General features: G+C 39.2%; 1 protein-coding gene across 1 annotated transcript in view; it reads right to left on the bottom strand.

The window, feature by feature from the left end:
• Positions 1–25,632, bottom strand: part of SLC2A13 (solute carrier family 2 member 13) — a 124,180-nt gene that overhangs the window by 74,661 nt on the left and 23,887 nt on the right. Inside the window, exons 2-3 of the mRNA XM_088533223.1 lie at positions 24,632–24,791; positions 18,286–18,494 (exon numbers count right to left, since the gene is read on the bottom strand). Of these exons, the coding sequence (XP_088389349.1) occupies positions 18,286–18,494; positions 24,632–24,791 (369 nt within the window). The remainder of the gene's footprint in view (positions 1–18,285; positions 18,495–24,631; positions 24,792–25,632) is intronic.

Genomic DNA, 25,632 nt, shown 5'->3' with positions numbered 1-25,632 from the left:
TTTAAAAAAACTGTTTTGAAGTCAAAAATTATAGTGCAGCTCAGCAGAGCCAACAAAGAGAAAATAAAAAAAATCACTGTAGATTAAAGCCAAAGGACTTTAGCTTTACCTCCTAATAACAGCACAGCACCATCAATGGATGCGCAGACGACAGACAGTAGAGCAGACTATTATGAAGCTAGAAATGGTAAGCCTTGCATAACTGCTTCAACTTTATTTTTTAATGGAGAACATACTCTCCTTTTTTTAACAGGAGAACATACTGGGAGTCTTCCTTTCACCAAACCATTTTCTTAAAGCTAATTTCAAAACCTCACACACACATCTTGTATTATCAGTCGTGACTAAAACACTAAACAAAGGCTCCTAGGTAAAACAGAATTTAAAAATATACAGTACACTGTTGCACAAAACAGTGGGCAAAAAGCACTTTCCTTCTTCACGATTCTGTTTTCAAGATAAAATAGAATTAGTATTACATAATAGACGATCCAAGATCCCTCAGGTACTGAAGAATATATCTAATTTGAGAGCTGGGTAGCTCGTATTGATTGGAAGCATCTCTAATCATTCTCAGCATAATCAAGACAGAATATCTGCAATGACTGCCTGAATGCCATGTTCCTAGAATGGGAATCAAGTCTCATCTTAATCCAGTTGCTTTATGAATATGAAATACCGTAAAGGGCACTTGTTTACAGGTGGATGACAATGACTGATCTCTTTTCCCCCAGGTAAAATGTTTTTCTCCATTCTACAGAGAGGCCAATTTGTGCTTACTTAATGGTTCCTGTAAATACCTGGTTGCGCTAGGAAGTAGAAGGATGCGCAGAACAAGGAGCTTTGCTTTGCTTCTACGCAACTTCGCAGGTCTAGTACACAGAAGGGAAGATCCTAATGACTTCAAAATTATTTAGAAGCCCGAAGCCTGTTCTCCAAAAAGATATAGGAATTCTGAGAGATTTTCTCATTAATTTCAGTAAGTAGATTTTATGCTGACCAAGTTAATCCATCAGCTAAAAGAAACAGTAATATCCAGGTAAACAAAATGACAGACCTCTTTCAAAAAAAAAAAAAAGGGGGAGGGGTTTTGGACTCACTTCATTTGCAAAGTGTTGATTTTTTTTCTCCATTACTCTGGTAGGAAGAACAAAACTGCCAAGACAGTCGTGTCCATCCTGGAACCACATTACCAGGACTGAATTTACCAAGGCCACAAGAACAACCTCTGCCAGCACTAGGTCTTCCTTGCCACAGTCTAAAGCTCACATGACCAGGGAATGGGTGTGCAACTATTGGAAGCACTGGGTTTTGGAATGGGGCATAAATGTTTTTTTACTGGAAGATCACCAAGAGGAGACAATATTTGGGCTTACTTCCCTATTATTGTGAGGAATGGCAGCTTCTGACTTCTATCTGAAGTGTTATTTAAAAATTTGTTTGTTGAGTTTGTTTTTAAATGTTGGGAGAACAGAAGCATTTTCACTGAAATTAATTCTTTCATTCAATTTTTCATTTTATGTCTAAAGCTCGAGGTAATTCAGGGCTTAACATGCACATTTTCAGTGCTGAACAAAGGCAAAAACCACGGTGTAGCTCTAAAACTGCCCAGATCTCTGAGGAACACTAGAGACCATGCCCTGGTGATACATGCCCTTCAATACGTGCAAATCAGTCCAGAAGAAGCAAAAACTGACAGCATTTCAGCAGAAGTACATGCTCAGTTAGTACTGGTCACTGAAAAGCATCTGTCTCCCCAGGATTTCTGGTGTTCCTAGATTTCAAGGGGCCTTCAGGACAAACTCTAGAGTCTTCCAATCTGCTAGAGGGACTTGGTCATGCCTCAGGAAGAGGCAGAATGTTACCAGCTAAGCCTGCCCTCCCTAGTACACACCAACAACTCTTCAGGAAGGTCAAGTATTTTCCAGAAGTAACACAACTTGTTATGAAAAACACACATTTCAAGGGTGAGTCTTAAGAACAGAGACAGCATTAAGTACAGCCTCCTGTTTACCTACCTTACCCTCCTCAAACAAAGCAGAACAAACAAAGCAAAACAAACAAAGAAAAAGAAATCCAAAGCAAAAATTATTCTGGTTGGAATTTGTTACATTTCAAAGGCTGCAAAGTCCAAAAGTCTCAGCAAAACTGCTTCACACCGTTACAACGGCTCACTTGGCATTGGGCTGGGGCAGGAAACAATGGAAGTTATTTTCAGTGTCAGATACAAGAAGCATCTGCATCTTTATATGGAATCCAGGAAAATATTTTCGTGTTTCTCAGGAAGAGCATCATTGCCCAACTGTGCCTTCTGCCAGCTGTCATCAACCTATTAAGTAGACCGAAAGGAGAAATTTTTGAGCCAGAAGTCCAGGGGAAAGTCTGTAAACGGAAGTAGAGAGAAAGCAAAGCTGGAGGAAAACTGCAGTGTTTGGGCCACCTACGTTTAAGGGTGGATTTCCAAGTATCTTCCTTCGCTCATTGACCTCATATTAGCTGGCTGCCTTTGAGGTGCCAGACAGTCACCGGGAAAAATCTCTGCTTCTGAGCACATGGGTAGGAATCTGAGAGTCTGAAGTTCCATTCTCCACGTAGACGTAGACCCCAGTATAAAAGTATGGTAGAAAATGGACTTTGGAGGCAAGAATGATTTGTCTGACCTCAGCACATTCAAAAGGCAAATATTTTTTAAAAATCTACCTTATACAACATTTTAACTTGGAAGCTCACTCCAAGGGGAGTGCTGCTGTTCTGAGCCGAAACACTAATGCAGGTGCAGGTGATGCATCTTCCAGTAGCTGGCAGCCAATGGAGCAGTTCTGCATAAAACCCCACTAGGAAAAAAATGGGTAGGAGATGTTCCTATATACTATTATGTTTATTCTAAATTAATATATAGGGGAATATAGGATCCTTTTTAGTGCTAGCGTAATGAAATAAATACAGTCCAATTTCATATTTAACACAGCAGGTCCCGACAGAGTTGGGCTTTCCTTCTCTCTTTTCTTTTGATTACTAGTTTTGCAAGTTTGGCCTAAAATCTGACACTAGAATGAGCTCTTTTTCCTGGTCTTTTGTTCACAGTTTTTGGCAAGATGTGGAGGTTTTCTTCTCCAGCAACACTATAAGCCCATATTCCAACTAAGAGTTGTATATATTTTACTAGAGTGGCTTAGTAAATAATAACAGAAAATATGAGAGGAGTATAATAAAGGCAATTTTGAAAGTTGATTATGTTCTAAGCCCTTCTCTGATATCATGGCTTTTCAAGGACAGCCAACATAAAACCAGGGAAAAGAATTTGTAATTTTAAAATTGACATGTCAGAAGAGGTTACGCAAAGGTTCAGCAAGTAGATTTGCTTTTTCTTAATCAGTTTAAAGAAGGATTTGTCATATTGCTACTAATCGCTGTAGGAAATTAAAAGTACATTTTCAATACAATAAAGAAATCTCATCCATTGAAGACCTGCGTTAGGGATACTTTACTGCTAGTTTCTAAGCCAAGAGCAATTTGGACACTGAAGAGATTAACTTATCAATAATTTAAAAGTAATATATCTCAATATTTGTGACTCTAGGGAAGGCCACTGTTTAAGTGCATTTTAAATTTAATAACCTCAGATCCAAGCCTTCAAATCGAGTAAAAATTATGCTTCATCTTCTGCCGTGAGACGATGTGACACCAGCTTTTCCTTAGAGCCGTAGGCACCTTCTGGCCACCGAAAGGCGACGAGCTTCGCCAGGCCTGCCCAGCGCTCCCGGACACTGCGCGGGCCAGGCCTCGTTGCTAGGATACGCTTAGGAAAAGGGGATTCTCCCTCGGCTTGAGGGAGCTCCAGGGAGAGGAAACTGCAGGAGATGTCGCACTTCCAAGTTTTCCCGTTTTTATAACCAGCCTTCGTCGTGATCACACACACAGAGGGGCTCTTAGAGAAACTGTGTAGAAGCAAGGCCTGGGTTGGGCTGGGCTTCCCCCTCCGCTACAGACAACTGGGGTCCAAAAGAGGTGACGCGTGAGGTTGTTTATATGAAAAGAGGGGCTGAACACTTTCACATTGATTCTTTCAGATAATTCACTCTGCAAACCAATCCGCAGGGATAAACCTAGGAGAAATTACAGCAACATTGTCCCGTGCTGCTACGATACAGGAATGCAGATTTCTAATCCACTGGCCTTCCTCAGGGAAGGACAGCAGCTCTGGGAACAGCCGTATTTCACTTTAACACTCACAGCTGATGGATGATATTGCAGCAATGTTGATTTAAAAACAATGATCCCAAATGCCACCGAGGTGACACACTTCCTTCTAGGCCCTCTGAAAGCAGCGTGGCATAACAATAAAAACACATTAGGCCAGTTAGGAGAGAGACATCAGCATTTAAAGAACCATTCCAGACCAGCAGCACGTAACCTAAGTGTCCTTTCCACCATGCAGGGTAAAGCGGAGCAGCACCCAACTCCTCCGCGCGTGAGGCTCTGCTCTGAGAGAACACTCCCTTCTCAGCATGTCATTTATTTTGTAATTTTGTCATTTATTTTTGTAATGCAGGTCAGGCATCTTTGCAGGCCTCGTGTCACAGACTCCTTGTACTTCATTCCTCCTGCTGGCGACATATTTGCTTTATATATATATATGTAACCTCAATGTCTTGTTGCTAAGACTAGCTTCCTGAGACATTACATTGACATTGCAAACTGCCACGTGCTTCTTAAACACATGAAGTCCTCACATTAATAATAACAAAAGTTACTCAAATCTTTAGTAATCCAAACAGTAACCCTGGGTCTCAAACATCTTCCTTTACTCTGTACTGCAGACAAAACTAACAAGTTTCTCTGTGATACAAAGGAAGATTTAAAAAAGCAATAAACACATTAATATGTCACTGAAACACAGACACAGTTGGTTGTTCGCACTTGATATAAGCTGGAAGGCAGGTCTCAAAGACACGCAGATACTCAAGTGCAGGAAAACAACCCTGAGGATTACAGGAAGACAACTGCTTTTCAGCTTGCAAGAGCAGAGCAAATGATTATTTAATTTCTGCTTGCTCTCCGCTTCTCTGTGAGTACCAGGATGATGCCAGCAGTCTGCCAGCAAAGATAAAAGTAAAATAAAAGTGAATAACCTAAGACTTTTCATATGGCATGAACTATACAAATAACTCAGTTGCTCTATAAAGCACATGACGTTTATTCAAAAACACTGAAAAAAAAAATCCAAGAAAATATTTTAAAGGAATTTTTACTAAATTTAATGGAGATATTCAGCTTCACAAATAAAGGAAGAATACATTTTACCTGGAAATGTATACAGGCACGCACTATTAGCATTGCAACCACCTCTTCCAGGTATGTAAAAAAAAAAAAAAAAGTTTTCTGATGGTCTTCCCTGCCGCATAAGTTACAAATTTTCTGGGCACTAATGATTTGTACAGGAAAATCCATAAATATTTACTTCTCAATAAAAAAGCATCCTTACAGTATTGCATTTCCAACAAGTACGCCTCTTCTCCCTTTTTTACAGCCTGAATACTAGTACTGATGCTTCAGCTTCTTGAAATTACTGGGACAACTGCAGTTGTGACTTTACAAGCCCCAAGCTTAGTTTTCATTCCAGCCTAGCAACATGTTACAGCATATGGAAAGTGACCATTTTGAATTGATCTTTCAGAATCTAAAGGGTAGTGCCGAGATGCAACATTGTGCAACTCCCTCCCACAAATCATACTAGTGGAGACTGTTTTATTGAAATTACCACCAACACCAAAAATATAAAACATGCTAACCTCGGAGGCGATCGCTACTGCCTGCTACTGCACAAGCAAAGTTTAGGGCATGTTTTAAAGGATTAATTCACAGGACTAGCCATCTTTCTGGATGTGACACCTTCCATAACTGAATTTTCATTAAGGCAGGTTTACAAGACACATGCACACAAAAAGTGAGCCCGGCTGAAGTTCCAAGTCCAGATTTCCCTCAGTACTGCAGAGCTTTGGGCGGTGGGCAGGAAGCCTCTCTCCAATTTTCCTGACGTGTACCAATACATTAGCCACTGCAGCTGAAACACCATCCTATAAAGAAACAACTAGTATCTATTCCCATACAACAACTGAAGAATTTAAAACACTGGTATAACTCACTAAAAACAGTCTTAAAAATAGCAAAACACAAACCATATAAAGGGTATAGGGCAGTTGGCACTCCCCAGAGCTCATCACAGAGGAAGTCAGCACTTCAGACATGCGCCAGGGATTAATTTGCGCCTACTGTTTGGGCTAGAGAGCATTTCATACAAATACATTTCACCTTTGAGCCTGCCAGGCTGCACGTGGCCTGCCTGTCTGCGCCGGTCTGCGGGGAGGCGCTGACCCAGTTTGCGTTTTGACGCTGCCTTTGTGAGCGTTTCTAAGCTGTTCGTTTGAGCTGCTCGGTATTAATTTTTAAAGAGACTGTAAGACGGTGACTACATCCCTATGTGGTGGTGCATTTTGCACAATGAGAACACAGTGACAGGAGATGGGCTCCACTGGTGCTTTGGGGTTTCCAAAACGCTCTATTTCCAAATTCTGTTTCCAAATTTCCAAAGCTCTAGGCTTGCGCGAGAGCACCAGGCTTCAATGTCACAGGAACAGCCCATGTCTTTAACAGTTCAGTGGCACAATAATTTCCTTCTTGAAAATCTATCCAAACATGGGGGCATTCAGACTCCTGAGCACCAGTCTGAATAGCCTGAATATCTGCTTGTTCTCATAGCATCCCCTTAGACACAGCTGGTGTCCGTACTAAGCCAGCTTTGCCAATATCTGGGCCTGAATCTCTTCGGAAAGGACCCCCGCTCTGTAGGGAGTCTTTTCTACTTCAGGGAGCTAAAAATAAGAAAAATCTTTTCTGAAGAAGGACAAAGAAATTTGTGAGTGCATGATACAGAGGACAGCATTCCCATCTGCTTGTTAACAGTTCAGTTAATTTTTTTCTGTAAACTTAAAAAATTCTAGATGTTTCAGGGAAAAAAAAAAGCCATCTAAAGGCAAGATAAAACACACTGAAAAGCACAAAGGAAAGTCAGATTAAAAAAAAAAAGTTGCAGAATTAAAATTGTCATTTATACTCCATCCTGTAGTTAATCTATGGCTAAAGTTTAAGTACTCCTATAGTGATATTGCATGTTAGGCAAAGCTAAAATTGTGCATGGGCAGACCAGGCAGTTTCACGGGATTTAAATCCAAAAGTGATCAGAAACTGGAAGGGTACGCGGGTAAAATACCATACACATTTGCGCTCTGCTTCTACCCCTGCTATAAGCATCTGCTATTGGCTACTGTTTGAGCCACAACAGGGCTAATGGGCCTACATCCTGAACAAGTATGCAGAACTACAGACAAACTATTATTTAATTTCTACAAATATGTAGGTGCTTTCCTCTACTTCAGTATGACCTTCTAATGTTTTCATTGCTGAAAACATTCTTTTTCATCATTCTTTTTAAGTGTCACAGACTTCTATCCATGAAAAATCTTCTAGACAGTAAGAGATTTATTATCTAAGGACTAGCAGTTGACACACAACCAAATTAAGAGCAAATTGCACATTTCACAAGTGGCACATGCAGTATGTGAACTATATCATGTTTAAGGTGTAGCCAAATAGTTGATACCCTGGGCCAATCCTCTGCTCTGCTGAAAGCTGGATCACAGCATCGCCACCATTTTTCTTGTAAAATAGCAGGCTGACCTTGAATTCACAAAAGTGAGGCCATATAAGTGCTTGTTATATATAGGTTACAGAAAGTGCTTGTTACATATAGGTTATAAAGTGTACAGAATCTTCATAGTGGGGCAATTATGAAAGGAACTACCGAAGTTTCTATGCTCCCTGCCTGAAGTGCATCCAAAAGGAGGGAAGCAAGAGGACGTGTTTTGCTGGTGGCTTTAAGGAGTTCAGTTCCGTGCTCTGCTTCCCAACAAGTTTCTTTATGGTCTTGGAGGAGGCACAAAGCACTTGGAAGTTACATTAGAAAGATTCTGAAAATAAGTAAAGTTCTACAGATCATAAGCTCATTGCACTTTATAAAGCTCAATTATATACACACGCACATACATATATTTCTCTATATATTTTAAAGCAAAATATTTTCTTGATTTTAGGACTGCCATTAATCTAAATGACGATTTCCTCTACCAAACACACAAGAAGTTTATTTGCACTGCTGTGAGAGGAGTGGTTCAGTTGCTGTAGTAATAGATGGTTTTGCATGTTTGTACAAAGAAATGCAGCAGAGGCAAAATATACATGTACTCTACATAGCCAGAAGTAGTCATCCAACGAAATACCACGTAATCTCTCAGTAACAAAGTTCCACACCTTGCTAAAAGCATAACCAAATCTCTCCTAAATAAATTATTGGCAGTATTTTGCCAATTAAAAGGTAAATTTGGAGGTTTTTTGAACTAGTTTGAATGTCAAATCCACTGTAGGATCCAATTTATCCTACAGGTAAAGTCTGCATATAATGCATTACTAAAATTCAGGCCTTAGAGGCCACCCATGCTTAAAAAATAGTTGTATCATTAAAGGTTAGTCCCTACTCTCAATGGAAGAAAATTTGTTTTCTCTTTATAGCCATTTCAGCTATTATAAGGATGGAAAGACTACTAAAAATCTTCTGCTTATCACCATAGCAACAAAATACTACACCGAGTATTGTATCTTATAGCATTTACACAAAATTGATTACGAGTTTTCAGTGCCTGAAGACATATAATAGTCATAGATTCTTTCCAACATAACACTAGCTATATATATTAAGACACTAATGTCTTCATATTGCTATTACTAAAAAGCAAAAATCAGGTCTAGTACTAATGCCAGAAAACCAATATTTAAATTTACAAATATAATAAAAACGTAGGGCAGAAATTTTATCACCAAATAAAACTAACACAGGTAGTAAGAAGAGCCCCAGAGGGAAGAGAGTATTGTTTAAAATTATCTCAGTCATGATAAGAAACCTGCTTTGAAACTGCAGAGCCAAAACTGCAGACAGCCCTCGAGTGTCCCAAGGTGCCACACACAGAAGGTGGTTTTGAAAAGGCCCCGTCTGTGCCCATTAGTTTCCCTCTCCTATGGGCAGTAAAGAGTGGAACAGAAGTTTGTGACGGGGCAGAAGAATGCAAGCTGAGAAGAACTAAAGATATCTCTTGGCTCACTTTGAAAATTAATTTCAGCTACTGAGAAAAAACACTGTAATCTCAAAGGATATTAAAACCCCTTATTGTAAAATTGCTGAAATATCTATCAAACTGCAGGATCTAGAAACCTGCTACCACATCCATGCAAGACTTGTAAAGGTTTTCCGGACTCTACATTTTAACGGACCTGATTCGAGAACAGACGGAACCTCCAGCCGTCCCCATTCTGGGGCTTGTCCAGCACAGGGCTGCACGGACCAGCTGGTATCGTGTATTTGGTGCCCGAGCTCACATACCACAAGAGAGGACTGGCTGCCTGCAGACAGTAGGTATTTCTTGGACTAGGCTGAGCAATGACAGCCCAAACTTCTGAAATATGAACTATTTATCCTGCCGTCTCCACCAAACAAACTTCTACTTCCCTTGCGATGTGGTATTATAGTTGCATTTATTATACAATAAATTTACACTACATTTTAAAATGTGTCCTTCTGCATATTCAAGAAAGTACATCTATTAATGCTGCACGTCAAGAAATATAGAATCCAAAACACTTACTATGCAGCACTTGAATGCATACATTATTCCTGGGTTTACTACAATATTCATTATCCATGATTTGCCACATTTATGTGCAGATTTAAATAAATACAGGCAGTTTCTCCCTAATAAAACAACCAACACAAACAGCTTAGTTGGCTTCTGACAGCACAAGAGTGCAAGGCCAATTCCTGACTGATGGCAACTGCAGCACTCGAGTCACCATCCCAGCACCAAAATAGGCAGTCACTTGGCATAGAGTGTACGTATTTTTGTGACTTGCCACCTACTGTCTTCTATACTGAGTAGTTAACAGTGATAATCCCAATATCCAAGAGATCCAAGTGAGCATGCACTGCAGTGAGAGAGAACAACATAGGCTGCCCATACTCCCTTCTTAAAGGGAAAAAAGAAAATCCAGATCACTAATCGCCAGGCTCTTCACTTCGTCCTGCTGGTTTCAATGGGAAGACCTGGAGAGCAAAAGCAGCAACTGGCCTGAGGACTCCAACGAGGGCAGCTGGGGCAGAATGACGGATTTGAGGCCACTCATTCATGGAGTGGTATTTGGATATTCCATAATGAATGATTCCCCTGGGAATGTGCTTCAAAAGGGTTCACGCAGGTAAAGCTGAAGGTTTTAAGCACGTGAACAATCCAATCTAGAGATGAAGTGGAGCATCAGGCTCTTCATCGTCACCCTGCCTTGCAAGTAGAGATGGGTAAACACCCATGCTATTTATAACTCCATTTATTGCAACCTGTTGTCCCCTACTAACCCCACCAATCTGGTCTCCCTTTGTAAACACTCCGTTAGTTTATCTTCCATTACAGCACTCACAGGTCTCTTCTTGCCTCTGGGCTAGATATTACTAAAAATAATCAACGCAACATTAAAAATGTGAAGCTCCAACAAATTACGAAGGATACAGAATTAATACAGATCACCAGTCTAGGTTAAAACCACCAAGATGATAATGAAAGAGTAGAGTCTTTTTGCCAAAGTGGAAAGAAACAAGGAAAAACTAGAGAGGGAGAAAAAAATGCCAAAAGAGCTTACAATTCTTTTTTTCTTTTGTAATAAAATATGGGGCCCTGTAGATCCATTTTTCTCCAACAAAAGTCTTATTTTCCTTTGGCTGTGAAATGAACTATTCTGCAACTGCCACCTTTATTTTAAACCAGCAACAGCCAGAACCACCTACATTTAAAATTTACTTTTATTGCCATAGAAACCTATGCTTGCTTTAACTAAAATGGAAGCCTATAGGCTCATTGCCAATTGTACACTTTCCACATCACATAGTACAGAAGATATTACAATTTAATTGAGCTACAGTCCCTTCAGCTACACTGAAAATTGCATTTATTTTATGTTGCACAGAACATCTACAGCAAATGAACTGAAGCCAGTGAAGCCTATAACCACAGAAGGAATTGTTTAAAGTTACCCATGCCCTTAACTTGATCCATGTTCAGTTACTCTCTAGTTGACTTAAGTTTTGAATGTGCTGCAATGATTCTCAACAGCACTACGGGGGACGAACAGTTTCTCTTCTCATGGCCCTACTGTTGCATTTTTAGATAACTTACTTTGACTGTGAGACAATGTTTTCCATATGATACTTGGCAAATATTTGAATATTCAACAGAAACAGGCACGATGTATTGAAGCATGTTCAGCAACAGAAAAAAAGTTCAAAACCACCATTATCCATAACAGATATTTACTTCTAAATGTTCATCAAGAAAAAAAAAGGCACAATTTGTGACAATTGCCAGCGTGACAAATAGCAATCCTGTTAAGAGCACTGGAAAGATCTCCCTTCAGAAAAATGAAGAAAAGAAATTTTTATCAGAATAGAATTTCCCCAAAACACATGCTAAAAATGACTAGTGACTTTTCGTCACCATTCGTACTCTTGCATTTCATAGTGCCAAAGCAGGAGACTTTCTGAAGGAACTGTTTTTTTAACAAAAGAGAAACCTCAAAATTGAGGGGAAATTGTGTGAAAGCATAATCATACTGATTTTTTTGGGGGGTGGTATTACTTATTTTGTTGACTGAGCTATTCAGAACTTTATCTGTACAGATATTTCCAGACCAGTATTGAGGTTCTGTTTAATACTTGTGAAAGTCACATTTTGCAAAGAGTTTTTACCACAAGTATTAAGTATTCACTGTATTTGTTACAGCTACACACAGTAAAATTCAGAAGGACTTGAACACTTCCAAAACGAATATGTCTAAGGAAACTGCAGTTTCCCTCCCCCACAACTGACAAGCAGAAAGGAAAGCTAAACGAAAAAGGTGAACTCTTAACTGTGAATTATTCACCCAGCATTAGTTATTGCACCTACACACCCACGTGCTTCAACTATATAAACCCCCTAATCCACCCTGGTATTTTCCAGGACATCGGAATACCTACAACATCCAAAGACGTATCCTGTTCAAATACTCACAAGAGAGGCAGGACTACACTGCTTTTTTCATTTCTATTCAAAGGGAAGCGAGAATCCAACAACCTGCTCTCTACGCAAGGGAAGAGCTCAAACATATCTGCACAACACTTTGGTGAAGGTCTCCAAAGGAAAGAAAGCCTGACTAGATTAGAGGAGCAGAATAAGCCTTTATGTAAAATAAATAAGGGCAAAGGCTGTTTAAATCCCTTTTTCCTACTAACAGAAAACCAATTTAAGCAGATTTTATAAATACTAGATACATCTGATCACCGATCCAAAGGAAAACTAGAGCTGCTCATTAGCATCCAATGGATGGACAAAACTCTGGAAGGGCTAGTATGGGATCAATGGGCGAAGTTTGCTCAGCTACTTGTTCGTGGCATTTACATATAAATATTGTTATTAAGCACATTAAATCCATTTTAGAATTTCCACTCATCTTCTCAAGGTTAGAGAGCAAAGAAGATACAAGATTACAGTTAATTTTTGTCACAGAACATGCTCCAAAAGTTAAACAATGAATCATATTGCTAAGCTTGGTTATTTTTCCTGAGTAACCTTAAGAAAAAAAAAATGATGCCCATTAAAATTTTCACCCTACACTATATTTTGTCAAAATCCCTGCTGAATATAAATGGACAGCTGAAGTGAGAGTATTAGAACTGTTTTAGCTGGGATTTGTGCATTCAGCCTAGGTATTGGATCCTGCAGGGGAGCGGTGAAGAACCAGACTTGTTCTTTTTAATTAACTGAGCCCTTGAATACCATTAGTAGCTCCAGAAGCACCCTAATTTTACTACTTCTTAACAATACACATCAATATAAAGAGTAGGTCCATAATTACAGATAAGAAAAAAAGCACATCAGTGAAATTCTGTTATGAAAATAAAGGTCCAGGAGAGTTAAAATGTGGTGTAATGCAGAGTGTGCCCATCTCTCACATAAGAATACGACAGAAACTCAAAATTGCTATTTCTACCAAAACAGCGAGCACTCAGGCTGACTGCTACACGCTCGGTTCACACTGTCTCTCCTTCGGCCTTCTCTTTCTCTGGCCCCTCTCGACTCCCAGTGCTCCCTTTCTGGTTGCTGGCTTACTAAACTGCATCAGATAGGTAGCAGGAGGTATCTGTGCATTAATTTATCTCAATTTCTGCACTGAACCAGTGCTATTCTTGTTCAGAGTTAAGTGTGCCCTGTGACAATCCAAGCACTGACCCCTTCAGGTCTGCTCCTTTGTTTCCCTATCCTGTTCTGCTTGCTTTATTCCTTTGCTTTTACTCATGCTGTACACATTCATTTTGCTAACTAAGAATACTTTCCTAATTTTTTTCAAGTTTACGTCTTCCAGGCATCTTTCAGTGCAACTATGCTAAAACAAAAATAACTGTGTGCCATGCTACCTTTGTGTTATCTAGTAGGACCAACTATCAGTACAAATTTAGCTCCAAACGCTGTTTGAAGTTTACCAGACTATATAGTGAACCTTTGATAACATGTACTAGTAAGTACTACTTTCAAAAATCCAATAAATATGTCTAGCTTCCTGCTTTAAAACTGAGCCGAGCTTCCAGAAAGTATGAAAATTGTGGCTAGAAGTATGCTCTTTCTAGAAAATAACCTGGTCCAAGCCTGTTGGACTAGCTACAGTACAAATAAGAAGTTTTTTGTATTGAAGTAAAACAATAATTTTCTATAAATAGGAAGTACTGTAGCTGGACCAAACAAATACACACAGAATGCAGGCACTAATAATATTATCTGGGCAATTAATCAAAAATGGCAAATTTTGCTTGATCCTACTAAGAAATAAAGCTATGCAACTAGAAATATAAAGCAGAGGCACTTGGGGAGGGTGCAGCTGAGATGAAGAACAGCAGTTAGTTCTACCCTCACAAGAGGAAATTTGGGTTCAGTCTATGAATAATGCCACTTTGTATAAAACAAAATAATTATGCACTTCTGATCTGATGGAGATAATATTGTTAAGAGTAAGCTGTCAGTGGAAAGCTACCTTATAGCAAATCCGAATTTTAAGAATTACATGTTTGTGTGTATGTGTATATATACATATACGCACACATACCCATATATGTATAAAATACATTTAAAATATGTGTATAAAGTAAAACAAACTCCAGCTACTCTTGTCTAGATAATGATCCTCTTAGGCTTTCATGAAGCTTCACTCTTCTCCACCCTTCAGGACCAGCTTACCTGAATTCTCTTTCTGGACTTCCAATAAATAGGGAGCTGTTCCAAAATGCCTGTTCTGTTCAGAGTGGTCTCATCTTCTGAAAAGCACCTAGCCATCATTTTCAGATAAACATTCAATTTATATTAATACATTGAAAACTAAGGTTTTCAAGGACTGTGATTTTTTTGGTTATAGTCATCCAAGCAAGCGTGGCTCCTGATGCACTGCCAGGGAGACCTATAACTATAAAACCAGTATTTCCCCTGGTATATCTCAGTTCTCAAACCTGACTGTGTGTGTGTATGTGTCCTATCTTGGAAATTTGCTGATAAAAGGTAACAAAAATAAACCCTAATTTTTAGAATATAGTGGCTGTACTACTAGGCAAGGAAGAAAAAGATGTTGTCTTTATACACTGCATTTTTCAAAGGTTAAATTTATGAGAATTAGTTTGCCTTTTATAAGACTTTAAGCATAAAAGTAGAACCAAAGCAGTCTTTTATCCATCTTCCTTATCTGTTAAACACCCCTTTAAATGCAGTAATGCATTTCTTGCTGAGTTTTAAAGGTTTTCCTCATAACCTTGATTATATGCTGAATTTAGCTAGTATACTTTCTCAAAACCATAAAATGTGTCCAAGTTTTTATTTGTCTCCACAGCATGAATTTTGATTACCCAGGAGTATTGCTCTTTTGGCTTCAACTCAAAACAAAATAAATTCCAATGAAGGCTGTCACCACAAAAGAAGAATTTTTGTTCTTAAGAAAACAGACTTAAAGAAAAAGTCATTCTAAAGCTCAAATAGCTAAAGTATAAGAATGAAAGACAGACGTTCCTTGTAACTACTCTGTGCATTGGTCATGATCCCTGGAAAATACAAAGGCAAAATGATCTACAACTGATCCTTGCATTTGATCCTGCAACAAACAAGAACTTCAGGCTGAGACGTCCATCAGCCATACTGATTTTCATACTGGTTTTCTTCCAAGAAATCTTAGTCCACTTTCTTTGCCCTTTTGCTCCAAAGACTTCCATCTAATTTCATGTAACAGTTACTGAAAACAAGAGCCACTCAATATAATAAAAGTAGCCTTAGATGTCAAATATGGAGTTAATTCCCTAGAATTCGAATGATTCAGATCTGTGCACTGCCCTACTCTGGTTCCACAGGATTAGTAAGTCCCATTAAATAAAATTCCAGTTGATGGAATGCTAAGGGGCATGTCTATGAACTGCAGGTCTCTTAGGAAATGGCAAAAGACAAAAGAGACTGTCAGAAGTAAGGGAAGAAATAAGATCAGGAATGGAAAGACTGAGAGCTTCCAGTACCTCTCTAGAGAGGCAAGTGGCAAATGCTAGAAGCCAAAGTCATAGGCAAGACTGAGAAGTTAAAATACTATGAAGAAAAGCTGCAAGAAACAAAAATATACTGCATCCAGGAAACACTGGGAGTTCAGATCTCCTCTCTGGAAATACCCTATTTTAACTAGCCATTATTGGGTAAAGTTATGAGCTGAAACCTAAGGCTAATTAGGTGATCATACCTTTGTATCATTATGTATTTATCTCCAATGGGAGAATGCAAAACCTAACGAGGGAGACCAGCTCCCTCATCCAATAGTATCTTCCCCATGACTTGCTTTCACTGGTGATTAAGTGTACAGAAAATTAATGATGTACTTAAGTTTCACTAATGGATGCTAAAATGCAGGCTAGAACCCTGAAAGACCTTTACAGAAGTGTCTATAATGTTATGCACAAAACTGCCAACCACTGAAGTGTTTACTGTAGAACTCGTGTTTACTTCAGAACTTCGCTCTGAAGTGTTTACCCTGGAATTAATATTGAAAATCCCTCCCTCTGATTTACTTGGCAGTACAAGTTACTTCATCTGTACTTGTGTACTTAAGCCACGGTACAAGTGCTTACCAGCATTTTCTAAGTGCCTGCCTGTCTTTGATTAACATCTAGTACAGAACAACTGTGCTACTAACTGTGATTCAACGGCAGTGTTTCATGGTTACAATCTGCTACTCCCATAGTCATGCAGGAGTCAACAGAGCCTTCTTTTCACACACAGAATGATGCCCTGAGAAGCTGCTTGTGTATCAGTTAATGAGAAAAAACACCTGCTCTTCTTTCAGGAAAAGAAGAGAGAGAAACGGAAAAAAAACTATTAGCTCAAGTAGGCAGGATGATTTTTGAATTACAAAGTTGGCTTTCCTTGGATTCCATATTCACATCCACTTTCAATGTAGGCACAAGAAAACTTTTGGCAAATGGAAATAATATCCAGAATGTCTGACAGGAATGACTACCACCATTTGGCACTGCTATTAACTAGTGTTTTAAAACAGTGTGCTACAAATGGGAGTAATGAATTCAAGAAGTTCTGCAGGAAAATAATAAGAAAGAAATACACATGGCAAAGTGAACTGCAATGTCCTTGCATGCATTTGAGCTGTGAACACCTAAACTCTTGGCAATGAAATCTCACACTCTGCATGCCAAATTCAGCACTGAATAACTAAACAAATCCTCAAGAAACGAAACTGTCGGCAAGTTAATATGACTTGTGTAAAAAACAGCTGCAAGTCACCGGGGTACTAAACATCTGTCATGCTACTGAAACACAACTTTTATTTTATAACAGTAAAGCCTTTAGCTGAAATGGGATGAAGTCAAATTGTAACCAGTTATCAGAAACAAGAGAGCGAGCTATCTAACACCTTTGTGAAATGCAGCTATGACAAGTTGGACAGCATACACTCGTAAGTATCCTTAGTTTTTTAATGCCTTTCTATAAAAGCTCTGAAGCTATCTGAAGCTATGGATAATCCAAGGGGAAACACTGACTCACTGTTACCTCATTCTTCCACAGGAATGTGCTTCATTTCACTAAAATGTCTCCAGGAAAGTGCTCCAGCTACACAATGATTTTTTTCTGGAAAAAAAATTAAGAGATCTACATCCCAGAAAGCTGAAAATCTCATAACCAGTGTGCCAGCCCCAGCTACAGATGTACATAGGAGAGCTTTAACAACTGAGATAGAGGTAGTCCTACAACTTCACATTTACTTTACATAAAGTACAACAACAGGAGGAAAGATTTAAAGAAGAAAGAAACACATCATAATCTGTAGCCCAAAAATAAGGGACGAATGGGTCAGGCTCCTGCTCCATTTATTTCTACTGAGCAGAAATGCTTTTGTACTAGACATCAAGCGGCTCTCCACAGAACCTAGCAGTTATTATTTAGAGCCTTAACTACAATCCTACCTTAACAATTTCAACACAAATGGGAAATATTCAATAGATAAAAAAAATAGTCAATGTTACCATAATCTCTCTTAAAGCTAACTGTATAAGAATATAAAAGAGTCAAAAAAGAACAGATTTAAATACGTTATTCTCTTGGGCAGACCAAAGGAACCTCATGCACTGTCTCTACTTAAGAACAATCTCAATATTACACACCTAGTTTTGTAAATCTTCCCAAAAGCTCCTCATCGAGATTCTCTTAGCCTGGATATGGACTTCAGGCATGTAAAACATTAACCCTCCTGGACCTCCTGAATGTCTGCTTGGTCTTTTAACCTTCATGTACATTTCTGCTTATTGAAAAACGTGCATTTCTCACATGAAATAAATGTAAGAAGGGAGTATAAACTTAGAATCTTATTACAATTTTAGTTTTTCCTCATTTAAAGAGGATAACAGAAACATCCTTTTGGTTCTAAAGTTACCAAAATAGGAAATACTTTAAGCAATACCAAAGCAGTCGAGCAAAGCAAAACATCAAGTTTGCACAGGCTACAGCTAGAACTTTTATTTTCATTTTTATCTCCTTACTGAACCTCAGAGATGCCAATATATATTTGGCATACCTGCTCCAACTTCTTTTTCTTCTTCTTCAATGTTGTTTTTGATACTGTCATATTCCTCATCAATTGCCTGGTTCCCACGCATCTGAGAGAGAATTCTCCGTGCCCTCTGAGTCTGCCCTTTCTGAATGAGCCAACGGGGGCTTTCCGGAAGAAACAGGAAGCCAAGAAACTGGAGGGCTGCTGGAAACGCCGAAAGGCCCAACATATACCTAAAAACGAATAAAGAAAGAAGTGTCTAATATTTACCCACAAAAACATACTTCGAATAGTCATGCACATACTCAAGCTTTACAATGTATATATTAGGATGCTGCTTCCCTAGCAAGAAGGATGCTCTGCCCGGGAAGTAAAACACCGTAACAAAGTTAAATAGGAGAAACCATGAACCTGACTGCCTGTTATCCTCCTGCCCTCTTACTTTCTGTTCAGAAATGAAGGAGGCAAGAATCCTGTTCTTTAAGGATTTTAGAAAATTGGATTCTCACCTGCAAATCCAGTGCACACCAAGGATTACGCTGAGTATTCTGTCACTGACTCTACAGCCAGTGCTTTGGGAAGCATTGCCTCAGACTAATAAAACCCTGAAATAGTCCATTGGTTCGGGGACCAAACTGATCCCTTTCAGCAAAGGTATGCAAAAGGAAAGAACAGAAAAAAAATCAAAGATAGATATAAGAAAGGAAAGAATGGAAAAATAAATCAAATGGCTTTAAAAATAAATGGTACTGTTGATGACATAAAAGTGAGACTGAAAAAAAAAAAAAGCCAATGCAACCACAGAAAAGCTTTTTAGGGTCAGCAAACATGTATACATAGAAGCACATGAACAAGGAATAAAGTCCTTTTTAAGGAGATGTCTGTTTTCCTTTTGAAAATTTCCAGCTGTGCATTTTCATTCCACTTGTGTATTTTCAGCCAGCAAAATCATGTTTTAAGCCAAAGAAGTATTTGAGATACCGACAGTATTTTACTATATCAATTAGTCAGGCTAATTCTCTACTATCTCTCTCAGGGACATGACACTTCCGATGCTCAGTACTGATACCTAAGGCAACAGTCACGCACACTGTGATTCACTCTAAATACTGCAAAAGACAAAAACACTCTGAAACTAAGTGTCAGAAGCGGTTCGGATATCCATGCTTCACATTTTTATATTACACAGAATCACATATTCCTTCAATAAAGCACATGCATACAGCATGACCAACATTTTCACAAGCAAGCTGGAATTCTTTCCAGTTCTTTCCAAAGCCTGCAGCTCAGAGGAAACGGCGCTGCAGAAGAACACAGCACAGGTGCTGGGAAGCAGCCTATCTCACTAGCAGGCGCCTATGGCAGGACAGACTCTACACTGGAGAGACACGTATGTAAAGCTCCCAACAGCTCTGTACTTCTGCAGAACTAATTTTACAGAATTGTACTTCTTCGTAATTAAGTATGAACAAGTAAACAACACAAAATTTTATGTTATTTTATGTATAAATTTAATGTATACATTACATAAAATTTTGCTACAAGTATCAAGGGAAGACTGAGTTCATGTATTTTAAATTGTTCTAGTCATTGTGCTTTTTTTTTGCAGTAGCACAACATACGTAAGACCTGGGTCTCTAGAAGAATTCTAACTTTTACTTTCTTCAGGTAACATATGAGGCAATCAAACCCATAAAGAGTTAAGAACCTTCCAGAATTTCCAGTTATAAACATCAGCTCAGCATTCAGGACTTACTCAAAGAAGAACTACAAGAATTACTGATTAATCTATCATTTTGTTCTTCTTCTTAAATATGATATTTGATACCTCAGATACACCATGTACCCTCAACTGGGATTTTTTAGCTTCCATTATGAACTTCAAATGATGCTAATGCTTCAAACAGTACCACTTATATATTATTGCAAGCAAACGTTTTTCACATCAGTGGTTATAACCATTAGATTACCTCCAGAAACAAGCCCTCAGACTGAACACTGTGGTATACTGAAATCATAAATAGATTCACACCTTGAAATCAATAAGGAGATCAGGGGAATTAATAACAACCTCTTCCCTGGCTCCTCTCTTCACACATCAAGGTTCATGCTTTCACACAGGAGATTCTTAAGTCTCTTGCGCAGATGTTTCTATAACGTGTACTACAAAATGAGACTGATATTAGAATATGAAAAACTGTACAACCATTAAAGGAAACTAGTTTCAGAACTCTGTATCTCTCAAATGTATTTGAGAAATCCGAATGCACTCCCAATGCAAATGGAAAAAACAAAAACAAACAAACAAAAACTTTTCTTAGAGTATCATTTGCAGACTTAAAGGAAGACCGGAGCAATACAAAAGGGCAGAAAATGGAGAATGGCAAAAAGGACACCCAAACGAAAATGGAAAAAGGCTGGCCATTCCTGGACAACCTGCATGCAGGCCAGTCTTTCCTGCACCAAACTGAGACCTCAAGTTCTTGCTAAAACTGGCTGAAATTTCCACAGGCCATATAGGTAAATTATCTTGGACCAGAGGAAAAAAAATGAGAAGATATTTTGTTTTCTAATGATATAAGCATGGTACAGCTCATCCTTATTTATAAAAAGAAAAACAGAGAGAAGAAATAAAAATTGAAAACAGTAAAGTTTGTGGAAGCAAAATTAGTTGAGCAGTCACAGACATCACCTTTACACATACATCCCTGAAGTTTACCAAACGGTGTATTTGATATTTGCATTTGTGTAGTATAGACAGTCTTTTTTATTTTAGCTGGAAAGTAGACCAAAACCATAAAAATTATATGCCCAACTGCTGCATTCCATCAGCTTGCAAGCAGAAGGATCTTTTAACAGATCCCACTAAACAGATTTATTCCTTTACACTCATATTAGCCAGTTTCTGCTCCTCCAGGGCTTATCAAAGCCTTTTAGTCCATTGCAGCAGCAGCCTCCAGAGCTAAGAAGCAGAGTATATTCAAAAAACTTTGCTTCTTAAGGTGAATGGTACACCTGAATGCTAGACTCAGCCTGTCAAGGTTACCAGTTGGATCCTCTTAGATTATTTGTTGGGAACAAGATTAAAAAAAAAATCCACAGAAAGTGCTCAGTCACTGAATTCAGTTTCCAATTGACCTGTTTCTGGTTAAAGTTGAGCATAAGGAGCAGGCCAGATGGAAAACACACAGTTAAGAGCACAAATCCATTTCAAGTTCAAGAATTGCCACTACTTCCAGATAAACAACTTCATATACTCCATTTAAAGGAGGCAACAACATGCAGGGAGCCAGCTTTCAGAAACCTAATATAGTTCTTTCCTATATAGATTACAAGGATTTCCATTTGAAACTAGATGTCTAACAGACCTGAAAAAAAACCTAGCATGAAATTTAATGTCTGCTACAACACTTCTCTTAAACACATCTCAACAATACTACTAAAACAGCATTAGCAGGATTTATAGTGACATAAGTCAGGTAAGTTTTTTTTTCCTCTGTTTATTTTTAATTTAATACCCAGCATTTCCAAGAATGCCTGTGTTTTCTCCCTACATGTGCAATGACCACTCTTTCCATGCGACAAACATGCATGCTTTTCAGCTCAGGCTCAGGCTGCAATAACGTAGCTAAGGACAGACAGACAAGGAAACATTCCCCAAGTAAGAGCTCCACCCTGGAGCTGAGGGAGAATTGCTGGGTACCTGATCTGCAGCATAGCCTCAATTTCTGTCCAGCGCATCTTCAACAGTCTCTCTGCACTTAGCTTCCCTTAATCAGCCAGAATTGGACCTGGCATGTATGTAAAATACATCATTACTTTTCTGTGGTTGAGAGAGACTAGCAGATCCATTCTTTGTTTTCCACAGTTTATTTCTGCTACTTTGAAAGTTGCAGTATTTTCCCCGTTCTTTTCTTGTAAGTCTGGCCTCATGTCTTGGGAGTCATTAACCTACAGGATAATTGGCTGTAAGATCAAATACTTCAGCTAGTATTTAGCATTTTAACCAAAAATGGATTTCTGCTTCATTTATCTCTTCTCAAAACTAAACACATTTCTGGGAGTGCAGGAAAGGTGTAGTTACTCTACCCTTAAAAAAAAAAAAAAATTAAGACTATTTCACAGAATGGTTGAGGTTGGAAGAGACCTCTGTAGACCCCCTAGTCCAACCTCCCTGCTCAAGCAGCATCACCTAGAACACGTTGTCCAGATGGCTTTTGAACATCTCCAACGAAGGAGACTCGACTACTTTTCTGGGCAACTCGTGTCAGTTAACTCACAGCAAAGAAGTTTTTCTTCGTGTTCACAGGGAACTGCCTGGGTTTCAGTTTGTACCCATTGCCTCTTGTCCTATCATTGGGCATCAGAGAGAAGAGTCTAGCCCCATCTCTTGACACCCTCCCTTCAGACACTTTAACACACGGACAAGATCTGTCCCTCTCAGTCTTCTCCAGGCTGAATAGTCCCAGCTCTCTCAGCCTTTCCTCAGATGAGAGATGTTCCAGGCTCTTAATCATCTTAGCAGCCCTCCACTGACTTGCTCTAGTCATAGCTCCATGTCTGTCTTCTATCAGGGAGCCCAGCACTGGATACAGTGCTCCAGATGTGGCCTCACCAGGGCTGAGCAGAGCGGCAGGACTAGCTCACTCAATCTGCTGACAACACTCTTCCTAATGGTCCCAGGACACCCTTGACCTTCTTGGTCCCAAGGACACATCACTGGCTCATGGTCAACTTGTTCAACAGGACCGCCAGATCCTTTTCGGCAGAGCTGTTTTCCAGCAGGCCAGCGCCCAGCCTTTATTGGTGGAGGGAGTTACTCCTCCCCAGGTAAAGGACCCTGCACTTCCCTTTTTTGGACTTCATGAGGTTCCTCTCTGCTGATCTCTCCGCCTGCCCAGGTCCCCCTGACTGGCTCTACAGCCCTCTGGGTTATCAGCCACTTCTCCCCTTTTGCATCACCTGCAAACCTGCTGAGGGTGAGCTCTGTCCCTTCATCCTGGTGACTGATGAATAAATTCAGCACTACTGGACCCAATACAGCTGCCCAGATAGAGTCTGAACTCTGAACCACTGATGATAACCTTTGAGCTCTGCAATCCACCTCACCATCTATTCATCTACCCTGCACTTCCTCAGCTTGTCATCAAGACCACTGCTCTAATGTGACACCTCAGGAGGTCCACCTCATTGTTTGAGCTCTAGTCAGAGAGGCTTTTAATGGCAAACATTTCATTTTTCTTGGTTCATACCACTGTCACAGAATTTGCAGTGATGATATATTTATGGAATTTCTTGATGCAGAGCAAGTGATTTTTCTGAAGGCCTGTCTTTTCGAATGACAATGGATCTACAGCAGACAGAAACACTACAGGAGAGCACGGGACTTTAGAAGAAAGTGAAACAAAAAAAGGTACAAATTATAAAATTAATAAAGTTCACAAGACATCCTAAAAAAACTTTGACACCTAAGAGTTTGGGATTTTTTCTCTGTATTTTCTAAGAAAATTTACTAAGGATTGGCCACAAGAACCGAAGATATTCTCATCCTCCTCAAAGAGCCACTAAGTGGAACCACTCTTGAAGAATGGAGGCTTTTTCATTGTCTCTGTTGATTTTTGTTCTATAAATTCCAGTAAATAATCCTGGATCACTAATATGAAAAATCAATAGAGGGACATCTGAGCAGTTGCAAAGCCAGACTACAGAATTCCTAGAGATATAGATTTCTAGTCTCTCTCTCTCTCAAAGGGTGCATCATCATAAATAAAGTATACAGCAGCAGTTCAGAAACACTTCGCAATTACTGGAGGAAGAATGTAATATCCAGAAAGTGGAGCAAAAGAGAGCCATATCATTCTGTAATCTAAACTTCAACCACAACATTATGCTACAATAACCTTTACTTCAATTCTGTTTGAATGACTATTCCTCAAATTAAGAATATTCTATTTATACCATTATTTTGTACCTATAGCACCATATTTGCTGGAAGTTTGTCTGTTTGGGGAAAAATAAAATGAAATAATAATGCATTTTAAAGGCAAGAGACAAGCTGCTTATATACTACAATCTTCACTACAATCATTAAAGCTTTCTGATATATATTTATTGGTCATGCATTTTAAAACTCACTATAAAGTCATAAAAGCTAAATAGGTTTCAAGTATTAAGTCTCAAGTGAAAGCAGCATGCATAGTATTCAGCAGTAAAGTCCCATTTCAATTTATAGATTTACCACTTTATATGTGAACTCTGTTTTACCCCTCTGAATTATGATAGTTGTTGTACAGTAAGTTTTTTTCAGTATATTTATCTAGGTTTGCCAAAATCATAAAAATCTTGGTTTTAAATGCAACAGTCCACAAACCTCCATCCATCCTTTGCGAGGTAGCTGAAGAGTCCATCGATGACACTCGCGAAAAACTGCCCTCCCGTGATGAAGAGCGTATTAATGGTAACTAATCTGCCTCTTAAGTGTGGCGGAGCGACTTCGGCGATGTACACTGGCACTGTCATAGATGCCACACCTACAAAAACAAATTTAAATGCCCTTAATGAAACGGAAACAGATATTACAGCTTCTTTTCACATGAAACATTGTATCCCTATGTATTCTTTCAGTGATTATTTCCAGGTTCCTGCCTCTGCCCCCCTCAAAAAAAGGTCTAAATACCTTGCTGTGGGCAAACACACTGGTTACAAGTGACTGGATCTCAAATTCAGTGTTTTATTCAATGAAACAAAGAACACCTTACTCTAATTCACACCGCGTGCCTATTAAGACTAAATAAAAAGCATCCTGCAAAGACAATGGAATCATCTCTTTTGAATCAGAGATGCCATGATCCAAGTCCACATAACTAAATCAAAAGAACTAACTCGGGGTTTTACATAAAAAGACACTAAGTGTTCACAGCTCTGAGTTCACACAGCAGCCTGCTCTCCACCCTGGGGAAAAAACAGGGCCACACAGTATTCCTGATGTGCAATTCCATCACCACCATCATTATTATTATTATTATTATTATACAAAAACAACTTTTTCTCAACTTCTCTGGAGTATAAAGCTGTCTCATACGTGCTAGGAAAAAGGCCAGACACCCAAGTGAGGAGCGGAGGCCACTGGACAACAAAATGGTGCCAGGGGCCTTTGGTCACAGAGCCGCTGCACTGCGGAACCTTCCAGAAGACACTGGCAGCTCCTTGAACCGAGCAGCCCACCAGGCATAAAAAGCCACATAAAAGTGTCAAGAAAACATTAAAAAAATATTCGAGCCTTTTTCGAAGCTCACCAGAACACACTGCAGAAAAACCAGCATTCAGCTCGCCCTTTGTCTGCTCGACATGCAGGCACATTCGCAAACACAT

This window comes from Tinamus guttatus, unplaced genomic scaffold, assembly GCF_059628265.1.
Source record: "Tinamus guttatus ecotype Peru unplaced genomic scaffold, ASM5962826v1 Tinamus_guttatus_pri_ptg000489l, whole genome shotgun sequence".
Lineage (NCBI taxonomy): Eukaryota > Metazoa > Chordata > Aves > Tinamiformes > Tinamidae > Tinamus > Tinamus guttatus.
This window is presented reverse-complemented; position numbering and strand designations above follow the sequence as displayed.